The following is a 16,527-nucleotide window of genomic DNA, read 5'->3' on the forward strand; positions in this document are numbered from 1 at the left end:
GGTATTTAAAGTCTTTATGCGTGGCAGTTTCATTACAAAATAAGGAACCAAAGGACCTTTTTTCTTAAATAAAATGCTTTGAAATGCTTTGAAAAGCTCTTATTTAAAATGGAGTGAAATTCAGGTTTAGCAACCTTTCGCATTTTTGCCACTGATTTCCTTGAATTCAGATTCCATCGAGATGGTAGGCTCAAGTGTAACGTAAGAAATAAATACTTGCAAAACAAATGTGGGAAGCTATCGTACCTGTTTGTAGCTTGAATTCATATTTCTTAGATTTTTCTGCCAAGAGTTTATGGCATTTGTTCATGACATTAATGGCTTTGTTTATGGAGGGGTTTTTGTGACAGAATGTATTTGTGTTACTAAATGAATTTCTTCTGATCAAGCTTTAAATATGTTGTGATGAAGAGCTGACTAAATGGTTCTTTGCCTACATTTTTTCCAATAGCTCACTTTTTGGAGCATGGTGCCAGAACATGCTAAATATCTGCGTTATGTCCTTACTGTCTGCATTTCCAGAGACATTTTTCAAGCCTGTTCAGAGAATAAAGGACTGTTTGAGTTTTAAGTTAGTATCTGGCACAACACGTTGTCCTTCGGTTGGGATGAAGTAGTGCGTTTTCTAGGTTCTCATCATTTTTGGAGCTTTGTTCTTAAACTCTTGGATGTACTGCATCCTTAAAGGGACACATGGTTTTAATTTCTGGGTGCCTGTGGTCCTGACTCTCATTTTTTCTTTTCTCTGCTTTGACGAGCTGGTGGAATTCTCTTATACTTGTCAAGCTTGAATGTGATTCACCCTTTTGTTTAGTTCCTTCTGAAGAGAATCAAACCTTTTTTGTCTAGCTTAGCGTATGTGCAGTCTATCGCGCATGCAGTAAAATCAGGTTTTATAGCGCATCGAGTGAGCAAAGCCATGGCTACCTGGCAGGACAGAGTTGAGCATCGTTACCAGGTACCATCTTGCTCTACGTGAAACCTAACGATGTCGTGTTTGGATGGCAAAACACCTCCAAGGAGAGTTTCACAACCCCTGTACTGAAGCAGAGAATAGAATGCTTTTTATTATCATAAAAACAAATGTTTAATTTTCTCGGAGCCAGACTGCAGTCCTCACAGTTTATTGGGCAATGAAATTTATCCTTATTAAGGTGTCAGTGTGAATATGTCTGATAATTGTCATATAAAAATTCAACCCAAAAATATACAGACACTAACATTTAGGTACTTTGCTCATTTTAGTAGGCTAAAAATACCTTGGCTTTCTTAAAAGTAAATCTCTGAGTGAAGGGAATGGGACAACCACACAGGAAAAAGATTTTTCACTCATGAAGCACAAAATCTTATTTGAAACTAGTGGCGTGCGTGCAGTCGAGAACCTTGCCATCTTTGTTGCTGGAATACAGATTTAACGTTAGTGGAGTAGATTTTTTAAAAATAAGTTGTACATTGGCATTTTCTTAAATATGAGATTATATTTTCTCTGCTCATGATGTTTTATGGAAATGAAGCGTGTACAGAATAAGTGGAAACAGGTATTAATTTCAGAGTTTCAAAGGAGAAATAATATTCTAAGAAACCTCTCTGATTAAGTGTTTATAAATATGAGGAAATAATTAAGAATCATTTAATATTAACATCATAAGTGGACTGTATTGCTTACTATTGCTTATCTTCTGTTTCAACTGATTCTTTGTTTTTCAGCTTGGAATGAACAAGATGAACATATCCACCTTCAGTGTAATGCTTAATGAGGAAAAAGGTCAGGCTTGCTTTTTTTTTTTTAATCCTGTGCCCTACTGTTAATTAGTATATTAAAAAGTCCTTTATATTTGCGTTACTTATTTCATATATCTTAAATAACAAACCAAATGTGAAGTTTTAATATGAGGGTGAGGAAGATTATTTTTAAATCGAATGGTATATTCATAAAACAGCTGACTCAGACCAGTGGAAGTAGAAGAAGAAGCTATAGAAGGAAAGGTCATGTATACAAATCTTCATAGAGATTAATTTAAAAATTATTAAACTTACAATTAATGGACCTCTTGTATATCAAGAAAGAAATATTTGTCATAATTTTCATGGAGTGAAAGCATTTAAAAGGATTAAAATCACCCACTTTTTTTGTTTCAATATCCTTGAACTTCTGGGTCCTTTTTCAGAAAACAGAGAGAACCGTCTGTCTCTTAAATAGAACAGCAGGGCCAAATTCTCCAAATACTTACACATTCAATTAGGACATCCCTGAAAGACAGTGAGTAATAATCTACTAATGCTAGAGATTCATCTATCATCTTGTACAGGTTCGTAGCATACCAGATTTCAAGAGGCAGCCCAAGCTCTCAAGCACTATTACATTTATGCCAGATAAGGCTGTAGAGTTTGCATTAAGGTGTCTGAATAGCTGATTTCTAGGTTATCTTTTTTTTTAGTATCTTAAGAGTATTTTCATGAGGGAAATTGCTGAGTAGAGATACATAATTCAGTAAACAATTTAAAAAATAGCACTTGGAGAAAAAATTCCCTGTGTCTAAAAATAGTATAGTCATGTGACTTATTACTTTGCACAAAAGCATAATTTACAGGTTTAATTTGCAATCCTACTATGTTTCTGACATTCTCTTGCACAGAAACTGAATGTGAATTGTTCAACTGATTTAAATATTGCTGTGTCCTGAACATCAGGTGTCTAATACAAAGGAGGTTTATATCATTTATTGAGGCCTCTGCATTTAAGATATGGGAGTATGGTTTTCATTTTTACCATTTATTGCTTAATTTTTGATATCGCAGTGCACAGTTAATGGAGATCTGGGGCTAATCCGGTAATTGTTATGCCAGCAGCTTGGAGCCTTTCACCATATTTGCAGCAATCTGAGTTTTTCCTTTTTTTAACTGCATATCTAAAATCTAATTGAGTTTTCATGTTCAGGTTTTGAAAGTTACAATTAAATATTCTTTGCTTTTAGAATTAACTTTTTGATTTTCACAAATTTATATTTCCCTAGTAACCGGTAAGTCAATAATGCACAGCAAAGCTGTCAACTAGAACTGAATACTTACAAATAGTTATTACCTATTTATTTTCTGCATCTATTTATTAGATACCTTAAGACCATTCTGTATCAGATGCTCCTGAAATTCCTATAATCTTCATTATAAAACCGTTACAAAAATATGTTTAATAATTTCAGATTTTTGGAAGCCTGAAACATGAGAATTGAAAGAAGTTTGTTGTTTGTTTATTCATGTGCTTGGATCTCCTTTTGAAGTAATTTTAACTTTGGTCTGAAACTTTAAAATATTTATAGCTAAATCGTTTCATAATAATCAGTGTATTGCTGTAAGGGTTCTAAGTTTATGTTAATTTTAACTTCCTTATCACTTTTTCTGATGAATGTGAATGTCTGCAGCGGTCATTTTCTAATAAATCTGTGTGTTATGTTAGCGAGAGTGATCCCACAGTGACCAAGCAGATTTTTCTATTTTAATATCCTCTTCTGTTGTGGCAGTCGGTCTTGGAAGGTCTGAATTCTCTCTCTTGTAGGCACAGATTTCTTCCACATTTTGCAGTCATGTTTTTTTCTTGATGTGGAGTCATGGTAACTTTCCCTGATAGACTCTTCTAGAGCTTGATACTTTCTTATAGAGCTAACAGAATCTCAATTGGTATGGGCAAGTTTCAGTGTTATAACCATGAAAGATACCTGAAGCCACAAAGAATTAAGATCTACTCATGCTTGTTCCAAGATACTAAATTCTGGAAAAGCATTACATCAACAAAATCAAATGTTTTAAGAATTTACTGCAGGTGATACTTTAAGAATTGTGGCTTTCTTATAGCAAGATAGGTTTTGGAGGGGACAGAAATTCGTATTCAAAGAAAGCCCAGAAAAAGTGGTCTTCCCAGTTGCAGAACTGATGATGTAGCATCGCTGCATGATGAAGAAAATAGAAATGAACTGTAGCAAAGCTGTCAGAAAGAGTTCAAGTATAATTTCTCTTTATATTATAGAAAGCTTAGTCCTTTAAAATCCCCAGCTAGGAACCTCACTATGCAACTCCTCTGCTTTCTTGTTTCGGAAAATAAAACAATAACCAGTTTGTGTAAGACTGTTTGAGCTTTATGTCTGCAGATTGAAACAAGACCATTGAAAAGTAAATGTATGAATGGGTTTTGGCCATTAAAAAAAAAAAGAGAGAAAACATGCAAGCCCAGGTTTGCTTTTCCTAGATTTGTAGGTTGCTGAATATGGACATTGTATATTATACAAGATCCTCCCTTCCTTATACGAGTTCCCCTAAAGTGACAAAGTGGATGTAATAACATTTCTTCACTTCTTATTAACATATAGGTTAGTAATATTCTATTTCATAATATTCCCTAGCAAGGGTCTGATAAGGGTGATATAATTCTTATCTACAGAATAACTTGGTTGATTTAAATTGCATACCAAATACTAGTCTTAATTTTTCAAAAATCTGAGTGCTCACGTTATTTTGACAGTAGAGTAGGCCTGTCTCACATGCACACAGTTTTGACCTATTTCCCTTATAAAGAAAAACATTAATGTGGTGGAAGGCCTGAAAGAGCATTACGACTCTGTTGTATTCTTGTAGGGACTCTATCGGGTGCCCATTGTATTTATTAAATTCTTCTTGAGTAGACAGAGCTGAGGTTTACAAAGAAAATCCCTTTGTCTCCTGCCATCTTTTTCGATTGTCGTGTAGCTCAGTTTTGCTTTTTGTCAAAACCCTTTCAGAGCTGCTGTGTGTATGCATATGTGCATGTGTAGACACAAAGGATGTACTTTTGCCGCTCTTTCATTGGAAGTGAAGACCTCCATTGCTCCTAGCTATGGGAGTTACACAGATAGATGTGTTAAAAGGCAGTCATACTCCGAGAAAGTTTGAGGTTGGGTACTATACGTACACTAAATAAAGGATGCTAAAAGAACCGCGCTTGTTCCCAGTTCAGCCATTGCCTTGGACAACTGTAATGACACAGTTAAATCTCCTGAATTGAGGGTACATTGCAGCTCAATGAACTCCACTTTTTACCTGCACTATGAGCATTGGTAGGAAGGATATCAGATGTAAGGTTACAACTTCTGATTAGTTAACAGCAGGCAGGTCCAAAGTGCTCCAAGAGAAGAGATTCATATTGTGTGCTCTTAATGATCAGCTAGGATCTGTGAACGGAAATCAGTCTTTCTCCATGTGAATCTTTTCCTTATTGTTTTGTTAGTGTAGATTCTTAAATAGTAGGTCTGAAGAGACTGCTTTGATCATGTAATCTGGCAGCGTAGGAAACCAAATAATACGGGGTTCCGTCCATCCACATGCAGTTAAGCAAGGCTGGCTGAGCTGGGCCATGACCAGTGGGCTACTGGTAAAGATCGCTGGCTGTGGTTGTAGAGATAGGTGCAGTGGCCTGGACTCTTGAAATTTTTGCTATTTATGAGTTAATTCATCCAAATAGCTATCATTTTATAGAGTAGTTAAATTGGGGTCTTCCAGTCCTAAAAAGTTCTATAGCATTAAAAGTTGTATAAATTAGGAATACATAAGCCTTGTTATAGTACATAATAAAACTGTCCTTTATACAGTTCAAAATAATTTAATACCAAAGGTAGTTGGACTAGTATAAACTGATTCGACACTAGGGCAATTTAAAATGTATCATTTTAATTAAGTCATTCGGTGCAGATCAATTTTCTGGTTGTGGCAATGTATTCTTAGTACTCTGTATTTATGAGCGAGATGAAGTTGTCTTTCTCAAACCAAAGGCCAGAGTATATCATGTATACAGCTGTATTATAATCCTGGATACCAATACAATGAGATAAGATTGATGGAAGAAAGGTTTCCTTTATACTTTAGGCACATTTGTTTGTTGAATCACTCCCCTAAAAATAGGCCTTCATAAAGTATTCAATACCAATCTAATTAGTCAAGAGAATGCTTCTTTTCAAAAAGGAAAAGCATTCCCAAAAAGTGATGCAACATTTGTATCTAATTAGATGATACAGGAGAAGCCTACTAACTAATTGCTTTGATAGACTTAAACAGATTAATAATGCGCAAGCGATAACTAAATAAAAACTCATTTTAACTCTGCGTGGTTTGAAAATAATGCTTTTTAAGAAGCTAAAACTTCCTGTTAGTTCTAAAACCCCAACACCATGATTTGATTGTGCATCAGAGAGGCAGTCGTTGATCACAGACCTCTAAGTAGCCTTTCTCTGTGATACACGGAATTGTTACGCACACTTAAAAGTTCACGTAAGAAAAAAGTAATGGAGCATCTTTGCAACAGTAGACTGTCAAAATTTGTCTTAGCTGGCTTTACGTCCACTTATTAATAAAAGAAATGTTATATTGGTATTTATATCATCTGTGATAGATCTGAATCCAGACTATTAGTAGCTAATTGAGGTTTCTTTTTACTTCGTACCAACTTTTCTATTTCACCATTTGACTAAAAAATTGTTGAAGTAAACATTAACAGCTGAGTGTGCAAAGAGGCTTCTTTAAATGCAACATTTCAAAAAGTGAGACAGTTGCATTAAAAATTGAAAACATACTTTCAGCATATGAAAATTAAGAAGAAATTTTCCATGGGGGGAGGGGTGTGAGGGGGCTAAAGGGGGGGAACAATTCAGTGTAGCTTTGCATAGTTCTCCAATGAAATATTTTTAAGCATATTGTAATGAAACTGGACTGCAAAACAAATCTAAACAGCATGTCTTGGCGCACAGAAAAAAGAAGTAATTGATTTAGATGTGGAAAGTTGTGTTACTCGTGGCGAGATAACATGAGTTGTCTGGAGTTGTTATGAGATTACAGAGAAGAGGTATTTATTACATGGGTTGATGAAAATCAGGCCTTTGGATAGAATCCAGTGTCCAAAATACTTTGGATTTGGTCCAAAATCCGAATACTTTCTAACCCAATCCAAAGTACTTGAGTTAGAATACTTTGATGGAGAAGGGGAAAATGGTACATCAAAAGGGACGGGATTTTTCTGCCATCGAGTTGGAAGATTCTGGACTGGTAAGAAATGTAAAGCCTTGAGTAGTCAAATGGATGCTCTGTATGTGAGAGCATTCACAGTCAGGCTGGTCCCTGTTGGGATTTAAATGTCTTTTTTCAATCACAGAACAGTTTCCCAAACCTAAAGAGCGGTGCCACCGTCCCTTCCAGTTGTCCCTTTAAACTTGCAGCTTCTCGTCTAGGCTGCCTTTTTGTATAAAACGTGTTATAAAACCAGCCTATGCCCACGGCAGGGTGAAAAAGAGCCAGACCCAGCCTGGTTTAGGTGACTCTCGTCCTCTTTTTCTCTGCTGTCTTCCTTAGCTGCATTTTCTTTGTTTGGCTGATAACTGATTATTGGGGAAATGCAAAGGGTGGCCTTTGTTGAACCAGATTTGAGAGGTTTAACCCTTCTTGGAGAGACCTGTACTATGCTTAACTTTTCTATGGTGTTATGCGGTTAAATAAAATAACACCTATCAACTCTGCACATGCAGTTCGGTGAAGGATTTCTGTACCAAAACATTGATGGCAACCTCTTACTTTTGCCATTCATGCCCAATAGAAACGTGCAATGGTTACAGCATGTACTGGGTATTTTATTGCCTGCAGTTTGTGGAAGTCTGCACAGAACTGTGCTGGGGTTCCGTGAAAAAAATCTCACTTCCATGACCGTTTTCCTATAAACACATAAAACATAGCTAGTTACAGACTGGTTAGCTGTGTACTTCTACATGGCTAGTTACACACTGATTAGCCGTGCACTAAGAAGCTTCCAGGGAGCCTTAGCCCTCTTTTCTTTAATTCATTGCACACAGGCACATCGGTGTGTCCTCACAGACCCCAACTTGCGTATCGGCACAGTAAATTACAAGATAAAAGGTCAAACTTTAATGATATGAATAGCATTGCTCACTGATTTCTGCTTAGGGTGAGTGTGGTGGTTGAAGTATTTTTGTTCCTGGAGTAGAATGGAAAATGGATCATCATACCTGTGCTCTGATTAAATTTTATTTTTTACATCACTCAAATCCTTGTGTTAGTTTACAGTTCTTTAGTACTTCTCAAGAAAAAGTCATACAAACAATAAACTTTGACTGAAGGTATATGATTGAAGCGGCCATTTTATTCCAATTCACTGTACTGAGTAAAAATATTTAAATATTTTCCACAGACGAAGCAGTTAAGTGAATTCTTTTGCTTCTTTTAGTACTATTTCAAGCTATGTGCAGTACAGAAAAATGGTTTATCTGATTAGATGATGATAAGTATTACAGTGGTGATGGAATGGGATGTTAGCTGAGGCAGAGCATTGCAGAACCAGTAGAAATATAAGGTTACTTCAAAGTGTCTCTTGCTGCTTGTGCAAAAAAGAAATTGATGGCTATTATTTTCTCATAATGGATCCAGTGCAATTGCCCTAAATAGCAACATGAGCCACAGCAAGGCTGGCTAAGAGATGAGCAACCTTCTCTGCACTATGCGCTTCCAGTATTTTAAATATCTATTTGCTGATTCTGATTTTACTTTAGGAAGTTAATTCTCATTAAAAATAATAGGGGAATTATTTACCTATTTTAGCCTTCCATGGGACCTGTAATAAAAATGCCAGTGCAACAGTCGGCAATAATGCTGAAACTTGAAGGTAAATTCTGCCTTGGTTTTGATGAAACGTCATCTGCTACCTTCTTAATGAGGATAAAACCAATCAAACACCAAAACTTCTAAACTGCAAACCTGAGAGGGTCTTGAACTGTTGCCAAGTGCTCTCCAAATCCTATTTCTGTGTACCAGATTTAGAGATTAAAGGATAGATTGTTTTCATATGAGAGATGGCAAGGTGTTTGATGTGACATTGACTCTAACCTTCGCTAGCTGGTACTCGGTCACCTCTCCACTGTCACTGAGCAGCATCTCATCATAGTCTCCTCATCCCTTCCCCAATTTTGGCCGGCCAAGGATTACTTCCTACTGGAGTGCTCCGGAGTATAGGAAAGTTGAAACATTTCCCTGCAAAACAGTGCCAGGCTATTCTAGAAGGCTTCATCCCGCAGAAAATCACACTCTTTATTCTGAAAATCACACTCTATTCTTTAGATTTCAGCACCTTAGTCAAGGGGGGATGTCCAGCCGGCTCCTTTGTAGTCCACATCCTTCTTGTAAATACCATGGCTCTTTTTTTCTTTATGTAGCATTTTGAACTTTACATTTATAAGTAGCACATCTAAAGAGAATGTACTGCATAAGTGTACTTACAGGAATATTTTTGAGGAGTATGTTTATGCCTCTGCAGTCTTCCTTTAGTGGTCTTGAAGGAAGGAGCTGTTGTTACTGTTAAATATAGACGTAATGTGTTGTTGGTGCTGTTGTTGCAGAAATGTTGTAGGATCCTAAGTCTTTATGTTCCGTTTCTATCTCAAAAAACCTTTTCTTATTAAAATCAGTCAGGTCTATAGTAACATTCACTATGTTTTAAAATGTTAGCATAACATTAGTATTAGGAATAAGGCAGAATTGGCATGCGATTCCAAATAAAACCTGTTAGCATTGTTGCTACGATAGTCATCAATGCCATCTTACATTTGAGTTCTAGGATTGTTGTCTTTCCTGACGTATTTACTATTTGAATCACATATTGCATGTTTGTCTCACCTTAATAAAACGTCCAGTCTCAAGAGTTAAGTCTCACCTGGTCAAGTTGAAAAACTGTTTTGGAGGAATAACACAGTTCGCGTCATTCTGAACTTCTTTTGTGAAGATTTGCTCATACAGTATAATCATATGGGGCGAATTATTACTTATGATATTAAGATTGTTTCATGGGTATTCTAAGATCAGTGCATTGATGCTGGCTTTTCCCTTTTTATTATACAATTTTTTTGTAAGGTGATTATTTTAATTTAGTCTAAATGCAGGGTTTTTCCATTTTGATGGCTATTACCAACCCTAGAAGCAGCCTCCTTCACATTAAATTCATTCAGTTTTATAAACAGTTTTTAAAGGGCATTAATTGAGCTAGTCATCTGTTGATAATTCTGAACAGAAGCATATGTGGAACTATTCAGTTAAAAGATACATCCCTTGATTCACCCAAACTGCACATTAACTATTTAATAACAGTTGCACTCTCATAGCTTTTAAGACGTAGCTCCGTTGCATCCACATATAAATAGAATATGCTAGCAGGATTATATTTACCCTAAGCCTTATTTTGATGGTTCCGTTGACATTTAAAATTTTGATTCTAAGCTCTTTAAATGGATGCAGCTGTATACATCTTCGTGAGTTACTGAACTGGGCTGAAAGACTTCAGAAAATGGCTCATGTGTTTTCTGTATCTGTATTTTTCAGGCTGTTTTATTGGAGCCAGGGAGTCATGAAAGAAACTCAAGAAGACCACTTGGATAATGAACGGAAGATAAAAAGAAAACAAAAAGAATGTGGCATATAAAGGGTATAATACCTGGAGGTATTAGATCTGACTCATATTTATAAAAATGAGACGAGCTTTCACAAAATACAAGTTATCTTAGACAGTCATCAAGCTTGGAGCCATGCTGTTGAACTAGAAATTCTCCTTTTCCCCATTCTCCTTTCTGACAGGTAACAAAGGATTGGTGAATTATGATTTTCCCAAGTTGGAAGCACTAATTTTTATCTATATAGTTCATCCTTATGAATATATAAGGAGTTAAACATTGCATATTTAATGTGGATTATAATGGGAAACTGACTCATTAACAAAAATGGCCACTTTTAAGGACTTGGTTTCAAACTGAGCTGGAGCCTCCCAATGCACTTTGTACAATTTGGGGAAAAGTGTACTGAATGGCCTTCTTTGGGAGGCCATGATGACATGTAGTAAAAGGATATCATCTTACTGTTGATATCTTTGAAGACTCATAAACAGAAACAGAAAAATGAATGGTGGAAAGGAGTGTGACGGAGGGGACACGGATGGAGGGCCACCAGCAGTGCAAGTTCCCGTTGGTTGGCAGCGACGGGTGGACCAAAGTGGAGTGCTCTACATCAGGTAAGGTTTATCTGAGGCGGTCGCTGGTTTTGTTTTTGTTGTAGTTTTGCCGGAACGTGTGGTAAATTAGTGACTCAGCTAATCCTTTGTACTCAAAAACTTCAAGGGCTTATTCTTTTGGGAGTGCAAGATCATTTTTTCTGCTGATATTAGTGGAGTCCACTTGTGTCAGTTGTGCCATTTGCATGCCCTTAACGTACTCTGAAATCTAATATTGCTTGGTCCTGAAAATTTGATTAAACTTACTATACATTTTGCTTTAGGCATGAATAGTTCTTTATTACTTATTATTGTCATACGGATTTTAAAGCTGAGAAGTAGCAGATTTAACCTTACTTAATATCTTTATTATTCAAACCATTTACAATGAAACTAACCGGAGGTTTAGTTATATGCCACACCTGAGATGATGAGAAATCTCTGCTGTCTTTTGCCTACTCCCGGATGTGTAGGCATTGCCTTTTCCTTGCACCAGCATGGGCTTTTTATGAGAGCCTTTGCCGGTCGAGTTCAAAGCAGTGCTCAGGCATGCAAACAGTTCATGGCAGGTAAGGTGGAGTGGGACTTTCTTCTCCTGTCAGCACCACGTCTTCAGCTCAGTTCATGCAGTGCCATGCAACTTTATCCTGACATTCGGGAGCTCTTCGTCCCTAAGTCTTTTCTGGGTTTATGTTCCAGATCTCCATTATACTTTTGTGTTTTACTTACTCTCTTTTGAAGGTAAATTTAAGTGGTGTAACTACTTAGTAGCTGCAGAAAACATCAGTTTTTATATGCCTTGTGAAGGTCCTGTGTTCAGTATCACTGACATTCTCCAGCAAGATTTACTTCTACGGATTCTGCGCATTTCTCATGTAGAAAAAAACAGGAGCATAAGCCTAAATCCAAAGTTTTAGGTACTTTATTTGGGGTTTTTTGTTAGCTTATTGGATTTTTTTGCTTCACCCTGGAACAGTCACAAAGAAATGTATTGAAATTACTATTAAATTAATGTGTTCAGACAAACAGACTACAAATTAAATGTTATTGGAAAAAAGATCAAAGTTAGGTTTAACAAAACATGGGGACATCAGGTTTACATCACAGAAGTCTAAATGATTATCAGTCTGTTATTTGCTTAATCTTATTCCACTGCTTTGAGATTAAAATAACCACTTCTTCACAACATTTTATGTGCTACCAATACAAAATTCTTTAATGAGTCAAAGCATACTCCAATTTTACACTAAACTACCATAAAAGATCGAACGCATTCCAGGATTTCTTGTTTGTATTCTCAATTAGCAGAATCAAACAAAATCCATGTCAGTGATATGCATGTCAAAGATAAATCGCCTTCCCCTTGTATTTCTCATTACAGCTGTAATTTACTGGGCCTCTGCCTTAGTTAAAAATCAATGAGAAAGAAAAAGTGGTGGGGTTTTGGGTTTTTTTCCCTGCCATCTCTATATCCAGGCATCCGAACATATAATGCTTTGGTATTTTTATATACCTGATGATCTTACCTGCTTTGGAACTCCATCTTGTGTGGCTGTAAGAAGCAGGCCACGAAGCTTGTGCTGCTTCTTCAAGCATATATCCTTCATGTTTATAAACTAGTAAATGTTGGTATAATTCTGACAGTTATTTGCTTTTCTGTCTTCTTTTTACATATGTTCTCTTTGTTCAGGGGGACTTTCTTAATATTTCTGTTCTGAATTGCCTTACGCAAAACACTGTTTTTGTTCTAGTTGACCCTATTAATCAAGTTTACCAGTTGCCTTTTTCAGCTTGGGGAGGCTTGTATTATTTCTGCCCTCTTCCCAAGTTTTGCCCATGTATTTTTTTTTTTCTGTTTAATCCAGTGGTTAATTTTCTGATTGCCTTCTCTAAGCCGTTCCAATGAAAGGGAAGGCTAGACAATGCACAGGATATGGTCCATGGCTCTTACATTCTTATTTGGTGAAAGGCACAGGGTAGGACATGTTGGTTGGAAAGGATGGAAGTCAAATAGTCCAACCTCCTGCTTGACGTGGAGCATCCGCAGCACTCAGTCAGGTCAGCCCTTGGTTTCGCCAGCTGCATCTTCAAGGATTGAGCTTCCACAACCTCTGTGGGTAACCTGCTCTAGAGCTGCACTGCCCTTCCGAAAGAACAACCTCCCTGAAAATATGCACAGCATTTATTGAGAGAATGAAAGGTCAAACAATATTGACTCAAAAGCTATCCAAGGGAAAATTAGTGTATATATTAAGATCTGACATGATTTAACTAGAATAGATGATCCCAGCTGAATAAGGACTCATTCTGTTTGTGCTTCCTTATAGAGCACGCATGCTTTTCTATCAACTGTCAACAGTTGCTTTGGATTAAATCCATTAATTGACTAGTTCTTATTACCTGGTAAAAGCACTGAGTTGAGTCTCAGTGCTTTTCTTAGTAAAACAGTGCTGCTGCCTTAAAGTAGGACCTAAATCTCTTCTTCAGCTTACTGTTCATCAATAGTCATCAGTGGAATAAACTGAGAAAAGCTCTTTAATAACAGGAACGGATTTCACAACTGTCAGTAACAGATCCTAATATATTTTATAATTTGCTCTTTCTTGTTTCTCTGGGAGGCCTGAAACTCCTGGATGACCTCAGTGCTGGAAAAAAAAAACTGGTAGTTTCCTACAAAGAAAGCTGTGGGTTATCCTTTGCAGTATAGAAGTGTGAGGAAATTTGTGCACACAGAAGATACTTCGCAATTACATAGGTCTGCCCAGGAACAAGGCAGAAACAGAAAAATTGGGCCTTTTTAAAATTTTGTTGTTCTTGTGGACAAATAACCATGCATATATGTGCAGTAGGGATGCTGAATCCCACATGCCACAGATTCAGTGGGCTGATGTGTGCGCTCCTGGTAAGCATGAGCATCCAGACCTTACTTTACACCCACCGATCGTCGGTGCAGTACATATGTGCCTTACGGGTCTGTTGTTTCCAGGCTCCAGGATCTCCTTGTGCCTCAACTGGATACGTGTGCCCAGATTTCCCAGACAAACTGCATGCCAAGGAAGGTTATTTAAAATTGCTTTATTCTAGAAGTAGGGAAACAAAAAAGAACTCTGATGATATAGCTTTACCCTTGCTGCTCAGCAGGCCTTTTTTACCAGTGCAAATAAAATGACATCCTGACTCCAGAGCATATTCCCAGGGATGCCATTTAACGCAAGCTTTTTAAGCATCGCAGAAAGTGTCCGTAGAGATTTTGCGTGTAGATGGGATAGTGTAGAGCAAATGCCAATCTGAGTTTCTCCCATGGTAAACATCTTCAGGTGTGGACCTCGTCTGGGGCAAGCAGTCGCTCCTGTGTGCATAGTCAGGACAGGCTGGGAAAGTCCAAAGCGATCGGCCGGCACTGGAGGTGCGGAACCGAAGTAGAGAACAAGTGATCCTCACCGAGTTAAAATGTGGTAATGGTAGTTACCACTTGGCTGGTTACCATCATGGTTTAACCAGTCTATGACTGAAATTTAAATAAATACATAAATATAAAGAGTAATTTCCCCCATTCCCAAGTATTTCAGCTTAAGACAGGGAAGATTTGGCTTTCTGACCTATCTATCACTTCATACCTGTACCGTTATTTTTAGATTGCTCTTTTATCTTGCTTGCCCTCAGAACTGTAACTGTTACACATATTCGACCTGGGCAGTTCTCTATAAAATAACTATTTCAGGGCAAGTCTGGCAAATAAATTACTTATTTAAACTGTCAGCGTAACTTTAAATGTCACTTGCAGTTGTTGCTTTACATTTGACTTAGTTCTTGTGCAGAATTAGGTGTTTATACATTAGGAGTTTTAAGTACGAAAGTTTATCATGGTTTGGAATTTTGACTCTTGGCTGTTTTCATGATCCAAAGTATTCCACTTAAGTTGTTTTTGTTAAAATAAGGGCTATTTACAGCTGCCAATAAGAACCAGTGTTTTAGTCAGTCCTCATAAATTATCGTATTCTTTCCCTGATAAACAGTTTAGATGGCTAAGTAATAAAGAGCAATCTGGAAATTAGAGGCTTCTGACACGAGAACTTTTTTCATCTTATGAATTAGTGATTTTGCCGTAACAGAATTTCCAATGTCCTATTTTTGGATATGGAGATAATGATTTTCTGGTGGGAGTTAGAGAAATCCGAGTGCAGTTTATCAGAAACTCACTGGACTGGCTTCTTGGTGTAATATTTCTCACTTTCAGTGAGAAGGTTGACATTTTAGCTGAGTGAAGCCAAACTGTTTATGCAACTAAGAGACCCAGCCGCAACAGTTCTGTTACTGTTCCCCCTTTTCTGTATGGGTTTTCTCATACTTCTGGAAACACATTTTTGTGTTGTTTCTTTTTAAATTAGGTCCCAGTCCTAAAAAGTACAGATGACTGTCATGCCTGCATGGAACTGCAGTGATGTGATGGAGGGGGAGGAGGTCCATGGGGACTGCGCTCTGCCTCTGTGTTACACGTTATAGGAGAGAGGAGGGAGAAAAATAATCTTAGTGTTGTTAGGCAGTCGCTAAGGCTTTCAAGCAGGACTGTAATATGAATAGTAAATACCAATAATCTCAGTTACTTTCTTTCCTCTGCACTTGCTGTCTTTGTTTTTCTATAGTGAAATCTTCCTTTAAAACGGTTTGGGTGGTTGGTTTTTTTTTTTGGCTGTTTTTGATAAGTATCATCTCAGTTCTTGACTAAAAGCAAGAAGTACTATGAAACAAAATACGAAATCTTCGCTGTGTTATTTTAAACACTCTCTATGTGAGCTGTTAGAATGGTAGATGGAAGTCGTGACCTATCAAATGGCCTGTATTCATCATTTCTGTTCCTTTGCAGTCCCAGTGGGTCTTTATTATCCTGCTTGGAGCAGGTGAAGACTTACTTGCTGACTGATGGAACATGCAAGTGTGGCCTAGAATGTCCTCTTGTTCTTCCCAAGGTAAAGAAAAGCATCGTTTTGGATCTCTATGCTATAATCCTTATCAATTACGTCAGCTGATGTGCTATGCTATGGCTTAATCTCTGTTCAGATCATATATATAAAATGAGATAAGTGGTATACACCCAAAGATTTACCATAAAATACAAATTGAATCTCCCTTCTGCCTTCTCCCCTCATGGAAAAGGTCTGACTCAGTTTTTATGGTGTTTTAACACTTTCCTATTAAATTGGAAATCTACCATCAACAGCGTCATGTTAACATGTGAATCAGAACGAGACACTGACTTACATGATAGCTTCAGTGTCAGCTTCACAATTTTATCATCTATTACAAATTGTAAACTTTTCTTCTTAATCATAGAGCAATCTCAAACACACATGGTCCTTTTTCCTTTTTTTTCTCCCTACCCTTTACACTGAGGGGTGTTAAACTTCTCTTGCAGATGACAGCTTCCATGGCTGTTTACTTATTATAAATATATTCACTATTTATAATTTCAAAAG

General features: G+C 37.1%; 1 protein-coding gene across 13 annotated transcripts in view; it reads left to right on the forward strand.

The window, feature by feature from the left end:
* The window catches only part of MBD5 (methyl-CpG binding domain protein 5), a 171,709-nt gene that overhangs the window by 87,926 nt on the left and 67,256 nt on the right, over positions 1-16,527 (forward strand). For 10 of the 13 annotated variants that reach the window (XR_012777168.1, XR_012777167.1, XM_075512225.1 and 7 more), the window contains 4 exons: positions 1,708-1,765; positions 10,393-10,644; positions 10,940-11,074; positions 15,918-16,020. Coding sequence is in view for 11 of the 13 variants with exons in the window: in XM_075512225.1 (XP_075368340.1) it covers positions 10,962-11,074; positions 15,918-16,020 (216 nt within the window). In the remaining 2 variants the exon portion in view is untranslated. The other 3 variants (XM_075512224.1, XM_075512227.1, XM_075512230.1) reach the window with 3 other exon arrangements.

Source organism: Mycteria americana, chromosome 9 (assembly GCF_035582795.1).
Source record: "Mycteria americana isolate JAX WOST 10 ecotype Jacksonville Zoo and Gardens chromosome 9, USCA_MyAme_1.0, whole genome shotgun sequence".
Lineage (NCBI taxonomy): Eukaryota > Metazoa > Chordata > Aves > Ciconiiformes > Ciconiidae > Mycteria > Mycteria americana.